This window comes from Lycium barbarum, chromosome 4, assembly GCF_019175385.1.
Source record: "Lycium barbarum isolate Lr01 chromosome 4, ASM1917538v2, whole genome shotgun sequence".
Classification (NCBI taxonomy): Eukaryota; Viridiplantae; Streptophyta; class Magnoliopsida; order Solanales; family Solanaceae; genus Lycium; species Lycium barbarum.
The window spans coordinates 143,854,912-143,867,980 of record NC_083340.1 but is presented as its reverse complement, the minus strand read 5'-3'; the positions used below and the strand labels follow the sequence as shown (position 1 = coordinate 143,867,980).

At 31.6% G+C, this 13,069-nt stretch overlaps 1 protein-coding gene and 1 long non-coding RNA gene across 2 annotated transcripts; one reads left to right on the top strand and one right to left on the bottom strand.

Moving 5' to 3' along the window:
- The first annotated feature begins 531 nt into the window (after window positions 1-531).
- On the top strand, window positions 532-2,591 carry LOC132636783 (uncharacterized). Its single transcript, XR_009581412.1, has 2 exons — window positions 532-864; window positions 2,340-2,591. It is a non-coding gene; the product is annotated as an uncharacterized LOC132636783 (long non-coding RNA).
- Window positions 2,592-6,821: 4,230 nt separating this feature from the next.
- Window positions 6,822-7,700, bottom strand: LOC132637973 (uncharacterized). The gene has a single exon (XM_060354976.1). It carries the CDS (start codon window positions 7,698-7,700, stop codon window positions 6,822-6,824), a length of 879 nt encoding a protein of 292 aa, XP_060210959.1.
- Window positions 7,701-13,069: the final 5,369 nt, after the last annotated feature.

The following is a 13,069-nucleotide window of genomic DNA, read 5'->3' as shown; positions in this document are numbered from 1 at the left end:
AAATGGTTTAAAAAATATTTTATTTTTATTTTTAAAGATGAAGCAGTAGGAATGTTGAAAATATGATTGAAACTTCGTCTCCACATGTAGCACTTCAGATTTTTTTTTTTTTGACGAAACTCTTCATTGTCGCCAAATTGGTTGGTCTTGATTTGAACCCGCCTTGAACTTGTCTTCAATGGGTGCAGGTAATATAGCCAATTTTAACGGGGTGAGGGATAAATATAACTTTTAAGTACGACTTTAGGATATAGATATGTTGAAAAAGTATAACATAGGGCAAATATAACTTATTTTCGATAGTAGAGGATAACTATGACCCTTTTCCGTATAATTTAAGTACTTATATATTATGTTTGGTAAAACATCATTATTTTCTTAATTCAAATGACTAAAATACAAACAAAAAAGTGTTCACGAAGGAAAATAGTAATCCGTCAACGAGTCAAACAACTGTCCACCAACTCCAAGTCAATAAAATCAACTTTGTGAATCTTCTTTTCTTTTTTAACTAAAATACTCCTCCGCGTATCTTTCACCCACACAACTACAACTTTTCTCTTTGTTTCCTAGAAATTTCACACAATTAGACTTTATTATATAAACTCAGCAAAACACCCTCTTCTTTCTCCAACATCCATTTTTCTCCTTTCTCTTCTCTGAATATCTCTTAAATTTTCATTGAAATATTTCACTTGTGTTATTGTGTAAAATACAAAATTTTGTTTCTGAATTTGAAGATGAATTCAGTGAGATTGATGAACCTCTCATATATAATTATTGGATTCATGTTGATGGCACTTGTTGAGTTTGGTTTTGGACAAGGCATGGCTCCTTCTTCTGCCCCTCCTCCTTCTAATGATGGTAAATAACTAGTTTTTTTCTCTATTTTTCTTCTCTCCTTCAACTTAGACAAACTTAATTACTAATCTATTGCGATATATCTCGTATTTAACATTTTTTTCTAATAATTCATCATTAAATAGTACTTATTAGAGACGAATTTTTAATAACAGAAGTTGTCCGTCGCTATTTTTGACCTTTTGTAATATTTATGTATACAACTAATGGACAGCCTAAACAACTTCTAGTTAACTATAAATGTAACTTCTTGTCCGAATTTAACTTATATAAACGACGATGTAAAGAATATTTAAATTAACTTATACATGTACCTCACCATAAAAAGTGTGTGTTTTTGAATCTGGAGATTAGAGCAATATGACATGATAATGAATAAAATCATTATATTATTGGTGTTGATAAGTTCTTTATCTGTAATATCTGGAATAATAACCTAGAATTTGAAGACAAGTTATACAATATTCTTATATTAGAGGAGGATACAAGATTTTTAATTTATGGGTTCTAAATGTCAGAACTTGAGACCAACTGGGCCAGATAGATTATTTATACAAATTAGATGAATTTCTTAACACAAATATAAAGTTGGATGGACAAAAGTTACTGGTCCGCCGAACTCATAATTTCAACAATATATCTATCCCTATATATCCTATATGATATAATATATTAAATTATATTGATAATATAGAATATTTTTTACGCTATCTATAAGTTAGAATCATATTCTTACTTATCACTTTGTTATTCCTTATTGTGGACTTTTCATAAATACACTTTATTGAAGATACTAAGCTCCCGTTTGGCATAGATTTTGGGAGCATATTTTGAAGATTTGTTTTCAAATTTTTGTTTGATCATAAAATAACATATCTTCAAATTTCAAATTCAGGCTCAAACCTATTTTTGGGTCAAGATTTATGTTTTAGCTTTTTCAAAACTTTTAAAAATTACCCCAAACTTTTATATTTTATAAAAGTACCCTATCTATTTGTGACCCAACTAATTCTATCTACCATGTGCCTCCATTAAAGCCGAATCTACCATATTTCCACAATTAAAGCAGTCTCTTCTATAAAGTGAACGAGCTAAGCTAGTTATTGCCGTTGTTTCTTTTTCTTGAATGGATGGATCTTCGTATTGTAATTTGAATTGTAGTAGCTAGTAAGTGTGTTATTAGCAATTTTCATTAAAATATCATGTTATGCATAATTTGGGATTAACAAGTATGTATGTTTTGTATGGTTGGGTAGTCTTGATAGTTTTTAGAACTTATAGGTATAAGTATTGTTTCATATTTTCCAAAACAAAAACTGAAATATGTTTATTTGACCATAGATTCCCAAAAAAAAATTAAAAACTATGGCTAACCACATTTTTAAAACTTGAAAAACTTCATCCAAATCAATTTTTTTAATTTTTTTTTGGGAATCTATGGTCATGCTAGCTAAATTGATTTGATAAATTTGTTGCAGGCACAGCAATCGATCAAGGGGTTGCTTATGTTCTTCTACTTGTTGCACTCGCAATTACGTACTTGGTCCATTAATACACTTATATGGAGTATTGTTCTTTTTTAGCTAATTGATTTGTTCATTCATTATTTAAGTTGTTTATGTATTTTTCTCCTGTTATTCAGAAAGGAAAAATTTCAGAGTTTTGCTATCAAAGGAAGTGACTAGTGAGGAAAGAATACTTATTTGTAATACAAAATTCAGTTTACTCTACTCTATTTATTGCACCTAAACTTGTTGCGCTTTTTTCTCGTCTTAAAAAGAAAAATATTTGGAGAATTTTTTTATAATTGAGTTCCATCGATCAGACCTCACTTTGTGAGATTTTACCGTGTGTTGTTGTAATTGAGTTCCATCAGAGATGACAAAGGAGTAGAATTTGGAAAGGATAATTGGGCATTGACCAATTTAAAGGATTCCTTTTTTTTTGTTTTTTTTGCATAACATAACATACTAAATATATTTATAACAATAATTTTACGAAATCTAATCAAACGAAGATTAAACATAGATGTTAAAATTATGATGATACTATTCCATTATTTATACTTGACATGTGATATTGAAATTTCGTTTCTTCCTACCCATCAAGATTAGTTGAACATTTCTTCTTTACATCATTCACATTTCTTGCTATTTTTGTGGTCATGCAATGCAATGTTGGTTCCTTTCTCTGTTTCTAAGCTATTTTTTGTTTTTAACTATAACTTTTGGAGTTTCAGGACATTACAATTTAAGTTTTTATATTATTAGGTCAACAATATTCTATTTAATTTTTCAAAAGATACTACAAGAAAGAAGGCTTTTCCCAACAAAAATTTGTGTTGCCATATATTGCATGTTGCCAAAAGTACTTTTGACAACGATAAAAAAGTTGTTGTACGCTGTTGCAATAAGAGCCGAAAAGTTTATGTAACAACAAAAATAATTGTTGCAAAAAACTGACCTAACGCAACAAAAAAAATTATTGCCTTACATTATATTTTGTTGGTAAAAACTCAAATAGTTGTGGCTTATGAAACTCTTTTACAACAAAAATTATTGTTGCGAAAAATTATTTTTTTTGCCAACAATATTAGTTGTTGCAAAATATTGGCAGAAGGACTATTAGTAATCTATTATAAAGGCTTTTAGCAACAATAATTTGTATTGCATAAAGCAAACATTTTCTGTACACCTTTAGCAACAACTTGTGAGTAGTTGCTATATACGCAACACGTGTTTTCTTTTAAAAAATAAAAATAAATATATAAACTAAAATTTAAATATATTTGCAAAGGCCAATCCATAAAACTGATACACTAAATATTTACTAACTTCCAAAAACTAAATGCTCCTAAATATGTCTTTTCTTACAAAAAGAACAAAAGAATATAAGAGATGTCATTACATTCTATCCTAATAGTAAATCTAAAAAATCTATTGTTTATTACATGGGCTATATGGTTAACAGTGTTGATTTAGGCATGTTCATCCTGCAAATAAAAGATAAATATAATTACACTTTCATAAAGTATGTTATAAAGTATACAAGTATATATTTAAAAGCAAAAGAGGGAAACATCTTATTCTCTACTTACAAAACATAACAACTATCGCATCACTAAAAGTTTACATTATATAGAATGATGCGGTAGAAACATTCAGCTAAAAATAGCAACCCATGTTCTAAAAGAATCAAACCAAGAGAATTCTGCAAATATAAATGAATAAATTGAGGTTGAAATCATTAAAACCTTCCTCACAAAAGTTAAATATTTGCGCAAACAAAGCTGCACCAATACCTACTAAATACTCCTAGTAGAGAACTTCACTCAAAAATAAAAAAAAATAAAAAATCTTTTTACCCCGTATCTTTGAGGATAGGCTTAACTTTGTCCTCTGTGTATAATCCTAAGCATCGTTTGTCCTCTAAGTTTGCAAAAAGTGAGCAACTTTAGTCGAACTAAGGTTCCAGACATACAACTACAAAATAAGAATGACTTAAAACTTTACTGCAAAACATACCTAGACTTAGTCAAGCAATTAACATATTCATTTATGTAGGATGCTTGTTAGCAGTAGCAGTTACGTAATCCTCAACAGAAATATCACTGATCTGCATGAGATACTAACATTAAGAGGCAATTCAAGAGAACACAGATTGAAGTTCTCCTTTGTGCATGTTAATGAAGAATCCACCTACAACTACATTACCAACCTAACCAACAAGGATTGCTCTGGACTTTTAGCAAGTAATTCTCAGTCATATAAATCCACCATTTAACAGGTTACGATGATAAATAAGCACACCTTCTGTAAGGCTCAGGGGCGGAGCTACTCTATACCAAGCGTGGTAAGCCGAACACCCTTCGCAGGAAAATTATATTGGGTTAATTGGTCAAATTTTATATTTTATGGATATATATATTATATAATGAACACTCTTGGGACATCAAGATGGTGCGGCTCAGTGGCAACTGGCAAAGGGTGTTCAATTTTGGTTTCAGTTCGTGCCTTCGATTCCGCACTGAAGCTATTTTCGTTCATGTTTTGAATTTAAAACACACACTGTTTGATACTTATACTATTGGATCTATGGCCAATAGCCCAATACACCCTAATTATAATAATAGGCCAGTAGTCATTTTCAGTAAGTTTATATTTGTGATTTAGTATGCAAACTCTAATTATAATAAAGATGGTCGTTATTTCGTTAATATATAATACTATTAATTTTTATATGTATATACCTGAAAATATCTCTATTAAATTTTAAAAAATATATTTCTAAATTTATTATATTTTTCCCTCACGCAAAGCGCTGATAGTTTTTGTAATTTTATTCAAAAATAAAGTCCGTCTCATTTGCCTTTTAATTATTTCAATTTTTTTTTTTAAAATCCCATCGTCTCCACCCATCAAACGCTATCGAGATGGTTTCCTAGTTCATTCCTCTATGTTTCTCTTTTTATTCACTTTTGTTACCTTCCAACTTTTTAATTTTACTTGTGTCTGGTAATGTTTTTTTATTGGACTTCCTTGATTGATTTTCTTTGCTCAACTAAAATTTTTCGCGGAAAACAAAAGTACATTTCGAATTTAGTGATGAATTATACTTTGAGGACAAACTAGCATGCAAAATGGAAAGCTAAATATTATGTAGTTAGATTTAAATTTTTTGGTGCACCCACTCATTAAAGAAATTACTCCTATATACTTTATAAGTTCGAACACTCTTACTCAAATTCCTGTTTCCGCCACTGACAACAATAGTAGTACTTAAGCTATAAACTATATTATGCTCTTTTTAACATCTCGGTGAAGACAACAGTTAAAGAAGACTACAACAACCATAATAATCCCTCAATTTACGAACCCAAATTCGATATAATAAATAGAGATTCCTCTCGACTTTTTTTAAATTCTTTGATAAGTAAAGAAAATGGGATTATTATTATTATGAAGGTTACGATACAAAAACCACCATAGAAATAAAATAATACTACAGCTTTTTCAAACATTAATCTTAGGCAAATAACAAAGTCATGAACAAACGAATGCCCAATGATGCAAGAAAGAAATACAGCCTTTTCAAACATTAATCCTATGTGCAAAATGAGGAATGAGCACATGGAGGAACAGAGCTAGAACTTTTTAAATACAAAACAAATTCATAAAAGTGACTTTACAAACAAGAGTGCAAAAAGTTATACAAACTCTCTCTCATTCCGTCGTCTTGGGGTAGAGAGACGTAGACAGAGAGAACTTGAACAGGTAAAAGAAAATTTTAAAAAAAGGAGATACTTGTAAAAAGAACATCCTCAAGGATAAGGTTAACTAAAGTAGGTTCCTACCCAAGGCTTTTCATCGTCTATTCCAGTGAAAAGTATAGACACGTCTCATGATCAGCTTTTTGTTTCACCACAATTCAGTCAGGTCTTTTGTTTAAAGCCTATCCCGTTTTTTTAAATAGCATAACATAATATAACAAGTCCTTATCCATGTAAGTTAAAAAATTTCAATTGAGCTCCTACAGAAGCTACAAGGACTGTGGAAACTACACCTCAATCTTGTTCTAGTCAACATGAATATCGTGGACGTAGTCCACAACTGCTTGTGCATTTTATCATGCTTGTGTAAGTTAAAGTTCAATACTTGAACTATTGTTATTGCCCGTATACAAAGGGAGATAAACTCCCAACTTCTCCACATATTGCAACTGCCCATAACGTCAGAAAAATTGCTGCTCCTTATCTATGGAAACTGTCAAAAACTGTTCTTGATGGAGGAACAACCAGAGGCGGAGCCAGGATTTCAAGTCTGGGGGTTCGAATCATAAGACAGGACAACGACCTCAAGCTAATGTATAACAACCGTTAAACTAACGAACAAGTATCGGTATTTAATATATTCAAAAAGGCGACAAACTACTTATACACTACATAAATATAAGCATTATCATTACAATTGCACTCGACGAGTTGTCATCTTTTGAAAACGATCAATGATCGCATCATTAGGTACACTTTCAAATACTTCATCCTCTATATGACAAACTAAACAATCATTCAAAAAGTCATCATTAATTCTACTTCGCAAGTCATTTTTAATAAACTTCATTGAGGAAAAAGCTCTTTCCACTGTTGCAGTAGCCACAGGTAATATCAAGCTTAACTTCACAAGCAAATAAACAAGTCCCCATGTCTTGTGCATATTTGATTTAACCAACGCCATCGAAAGATCTCCAAGTCCTTTCAAATTTGAAAAAGCTTTGTCCACTTCTCTCACATAGTAAATATAATTGTCAAGATCAAAACTAAGATCATCAAGCTTGGAAGCACCGAACTCATTTGGATAATAAGTAGCAAGCTTCATGATCCTGTTTTTATCATAATTTGCAAAAGAATTCTCGGGACTCAAACTAGCCATGCCAAGAAGTAGATCAGTATTCACTTCACTAAAATGATTGTTAAGCTCTGAAAGTTGCAAATCAATAACAGCATAAAAAACTTCCACACGCAAATGATGAGAATATATAACACTTGAGCTTTTACGCTTCGACTTTCCAAGACCATACTTCTCATTCATTTCAGGGATCATAATACCATTCTTTTCACAAAATAAGGAGACGTCTTCTACCAAAGAATTCCATTCAGATTCCCTCATTGATTGCAATTTTCTTTTTGTGAAATCAACAAGCTTCATAGCACTAACAATATCTTGATCTTTTCGTTGCAAAGCCATATTCAAATCATATGTAATCGCCAAAATTTTCAACATCAAATGCAACATGTAGATAAACTCATAAGATCTAATGTCTTCCACTAGACTTTTTGCCATTGCTTTCTCATGATAATTTGCACCCTCATTTGCAAGAACTCCAAGTACATGCACAATTGATGAGAATAAGGAAATGAAGTTACGTACCGTCTTAAAATGAGATCCCCAACGGGTATCACCAGGCCTTTGAAGTCCAAGTTCTTGATTTAATCCACTTCCCGTATGAACTTCACCGAGCACTAGTAATTCCTCTAATTTTTCCCAAAGTAATCTCCGTTCAAGTCTTCAATAATTGCATTCACTGTTTCTTTTGCACAAGAATTCACAATGTCTTTTTGGATATCGGGAGAAGTCGTGGTGTTATTTTTTGGAGCTTTTTCTAGTACCACATTTTTCACATCTTCCTTCTTATCGGCATACCACTTTAAGAGATCTAGAAAATGACCCCTTCCTGTAGAAGTTACACACTCATTGTGACCCCGGAAAGGCATTCCTTCTTTTAAAAGATACCTTATCACATCAACCGAAGCATTCAAGCGAACCCGATAATCACCTTTAAATTTCTCAAAAGGCTTGTCAAATGAAGTTAGAATAGATTGTTCTTGATTCATCAAATCTAGCATCATCATGAAACATCGAGTATGAACACTATTCACTTCTCCCACATGCTTTTTAAGCCTTTCTATACCTTTATTCCAATTTCGAAAACCTTTCGTTGTGAAAGCATCACTTACTTTTCTTCCATATCCTCCAAGCTCATTTTTAAACAAGTAACAACATAAGCAAAATGCTGCATCTTTTTTAACACTATATTCTAACCATTGAGAATATGGATCGTCAAACCAATCGGGATTAAAACGACGCAATTCTCCTCCAATATCTCTACTTGGAAATTCAAATTCTTCAGGTTGGCAAGGTTTCTTTAGTATGTAATATCTCCTCACTCGGTAACGTATATTAGGAGAAAATTTCGACATTTGTTTTCTTTCAGCAGGATCTGATTTAAGATCCAAATCAGCCAACACTTTGTCATTATCCGATGCATTGAAAAGATTGACAGGCGACGAAGAACTTGGCAAAGGAGAGCTAGGAATAGTATTTGAAGGAGCTTGAGGCTTGAAGAAATTCATGATCATCTTGACTTTTGCTTAAAGATCCTAAAAGTCAAGAAAACACAAATTACACTTCAAATTTTGGAGAGCATACAAAAGCAATATAAATCTGTTGTAGTTCACCATAGCTTTTAAAGGCTATTAACATTTAACAATCAAATAATCTTAGTGTAGACTCATCTAAAAACAGCATTTGCACTTCTTTAATTAATCATAGTTCACAATCTTAAAGTAATTTATTTTGCAAAAAAATATCTTAAGCTTGGTCTCATATTTAAAGAGAAACATATTGCACTCTATGTTGGTACAATTTATATGCAGATAAATATCATACATGTAGATAAATATCATACTGATACATGTCAAATTCAGGAATTCGGAGCTACAACAAACAACAAGGGAACAACAATTGCTGGATAAGACAACAATTTCAAAGAGAAACAAGAGGAAATTGAAGATAACAATGGATACCGTACTGGAGTCTGGATATTTGCACAATCTGGATGACACAAACGCAAAATGGGTTCTTCCGCTGCAACATTCGAGCTAAATGGGTACCGATTTGGAGTAGCTTGAAGAAAGAAACTCAAATAGCTGAGCTTAGATGGGAGAATTTCTATAGATTTAGATTTCCATTTTTTTGTGGTTCGTTGAACTGCACTTTCCCTTTTGTTTTTTTGCTTTATGTTTTGTTTTTTTGTCTTGTGGACCCTTTGTTTTAATATTAATAAAATCAGCCCCTTTTTTAAAAAAAAAAAAAAGAAGGGAAAAAAGAAAGCAGTGCTTTATATCAAAGAAAACAAAAAAGAAAGCAATGAGTGCTAGCGGGATTCGAACCTGCATCACGAGTGGGATAGTACTTCGCTAGGCACTACTCAGCCACTAAACCGTTTGCTTGCTTATATATGGGGGTTCGCAAGTAAATATTATTTATATGTACTAATTTTTCTAATACAAATACAGGGTCTACGAAAAAGCTGGGGGTTCGGCCGAAACCCCCTATATAACTATAGCTCCGCCCCTGGGAACAACTATATATATGGCATAATCTGGTTCTGGTCCCTAAGCACAATCTTCTATGAAATTCCACACCATCTAATAGTAAGGTAGAGTACTTAGAAGACTCTCACCAGAATTTGTAAACAAACGCCAACGACAACTCAGACGACTCCGCGACAATGGCTGGAAGTATGTCGATCTTCTTTCCGCTACATATCGCTCTGTAATATCTTACAGCTTGGACATACCACACCTTGTAGATCAACGTCATAAGAAACTAGTACGTATTTCTTTTCTACAGAGAGAAAAAAAATATTGTGTGCATCTAGGACTTAACACTTTGAATTTTTGTAACATTGCATTTGAAAATCAAGTTACTTAGCCTGTGCACTAGCTACTCGTGTGTTGAAGGTTAGGAAAACTACATGCTTCATTAACCAAGGTATAAATGGAACTATTATTGTCATATTGTAGCATCAGTTCTTTGAGTTTTGTTAATTGACATTGATTTTCTCAACATGTAGTCTGCTTGAATAAGCTGACCGGAAAGAGATTTTTTTTTTTTTTGGGTTGGAGAAAATTCTTTCATATTTTTATAAGTAAACAAAACTTAAATCTAAGAAAGGCCGCAAATTGAGGGATGACGAGAAAGTATCATTCAAGTTTGTAGTTAAGGCATCTGAAATTTGAGTTGAAATGAAGCTCCAACTACTTAACCTCTTATACATACCCCTTTAAATATTATTTGACTGCTAAGGTTTGTTTTACTATTTCTTCTCTCCTCTACCTTAAAACACATAAATTTCAATTAATTAAAGGCTAAATGTGTTGAATCATAAATTATAACTCATAAGGACCCAAAAAAACAAAAAGAATTTATCAATGACTGAGGAATCAGATGTATTGTTAACTCTAAATTAAATCATTTTTAATCATCAACATTGTTTAATCACTATCACATGCTACATACTATACTTAAAATATATATATATATATATATATATATATATTCCTAAACGTTCTCACAATATCTTAATCCTTGAATTAAATAATGCAACTATTTGATTATTTGTCAAACCGAGTGTTCCTTCTGGTATTTATAAATTAAAGTCCAAGCCCATCATTTTTGTCTAAAATCTCCTACCTAAAGCATGCTAAATATTCCTATTTCCTACTAGCTATCTTGCTGCCATTTTGGAATTTATAAATTAAAGTCTAAGCCCATCATTTTTGTCTAAAATCTCCTACCTAAAGCGTGCTAAATATTCCTATTTCCTACTAGCTATCTTGCTGCCATTTTGGACCATTTCTCTTTGTAACTCCAATTGTGATAAATAGCCACCATTTTCCTAATTAACAGTACTTCAAAATCCACATAACTCCTAATCCTATATTCTTTCCACAACCATATCCAATTCCTGTTAACTCAACTTTCTTGCTGATCATCACAATGGATGTTAATTGGTACAGAAGCTTTAGCACAAGAAGCAGAAGTGTTCGATTGGGAAGAAATTATAATCATGATGATATTGAAGGAGTGAAAGAATCAATTTCTAAAAGTGGAGGTAGCAAAAGATCCATTTGGAAAATTTTGTGGAAGAAGTTGTCAAAAGAGAAGAAGGAAAAGAAGAAAGGATTAAGGCTCGAGTTTTCTAGGTCTGTGCATGTGCAAGTTCCTCGTTATGATGAATATACTTACTCACAAAATTTTGATGATGGTTTCAATTTGAATGAACCAGATCACCTCTTCAAGTCATTCTCTGTTCGTTATGCTGATCCATCCAAGTTGATCCTTTTAAAGTGATCAAGAGATATACATGTAAATCACTTGATAAGTGAAAATGCACATTGCATGCAGGAACTTAGATCTAGTGTTGTTCTATAACTTTTGGATTCTTTGAGCCTTTATATATGTTCATATCTGTCTATTATTGGAATTAGTTTATATTGTAATTCAATCGCACACAGAATTTTGCACAAACAGTGTTGGTTTATTATCTGAACTCGTCGTTGTATATGTGAATTTGGGTATGAAGTTATGTTCTAAGGCTTTATTTTAGTTCAAAATCAATCAAGTTAAAGGAAGAATTCGTGGACAAGAAGAAACAGTGTTCTTCATCTTGTTATACTTGGAACGTTTGAAGAGGCCTACTGTAATTACATTTATTCAGCTTCTTTGAGAGAAAAAGTTGAGCATTGTATTGAAAAATAAAATCCTACACTATGAAGGGTCAAAATCATCTTCAACTATACAAGAGAGTAACAAAGTTTTTTAAGTGTGAGAAAGGTTACACAACTTTGTTCATGGTGATCAAGTTAAAATACCATGAAGTGAAAAGTCGTTCGTGGTGCATATGTAAAATCACTCAATTCTTATGCTCGAGTTTTTTTTTTAATTTTTTTTTTTTATAAAGGTGAACTCCTATCATAAGAGAGATTTGGACTGAGTTAATTAGCATTTCCCTTTGTTGTCTTACTTTAATTTTTGGCACTATAATCTGCTTTATTATATTGATTCAATTCAAGTTGATCACAAATCTTTGGAAATATTCTTTACACATTTAATTTAATCCCACGAACTCTTGTCTTAGATATTCCATTGGGCTGCTCCTTTCTCTCACTTTTTGTAGAATTCCCATTCTTTTTTGTTATCACAATTCACAAATTGGGATAAGGATTCTGCTAAATTAATATTATGGCAATTACATCTTGAAAAAGCAAGTAGGGACTTCAATTTATTGATCCACGATACGATTTTGAAAGATTATGGTTCGATATTTTTAATATTTGATTTTTAAGAATTGTCTACATATACCAAAATATAACATCACTGAGCATGTGACGAGTCAATTGGTTTTATAGTCCTATATAAATTTATTTTTAATTTTATGCTTTTTATAAGAGATTTTTATTATTACACCTAAAAGATATATATTTTCATATAAAAGATCTGAAAATAACATATAACAAAATCTTTGTAGGATCGTTTTCTTCTATTGAAATTGCAAAGGGTCCAATTAACTTATTTTCACTAAGTTAACTATAGATCAATACGTTTCCTAAAAGTTTTAGCTACAATAAGCTGAATAGTTGCTTAAGATGACCACTTTTCTCATGTTCATCCTATATACAATTACTGGCTAATTTTTTGATTTCTTAGATTTTCATGATTTTTCTATTACAATTTGTTTAAGTTAATTTGTATGGAGAATTAGATCAAGAATCTTCCATGATATCTTTATTGAGTTTAAGTTTTGTGCACTGTCAGTGTACACGTTTTTTACACCATCAGGTAATATTAACACGCTATAGCATGTC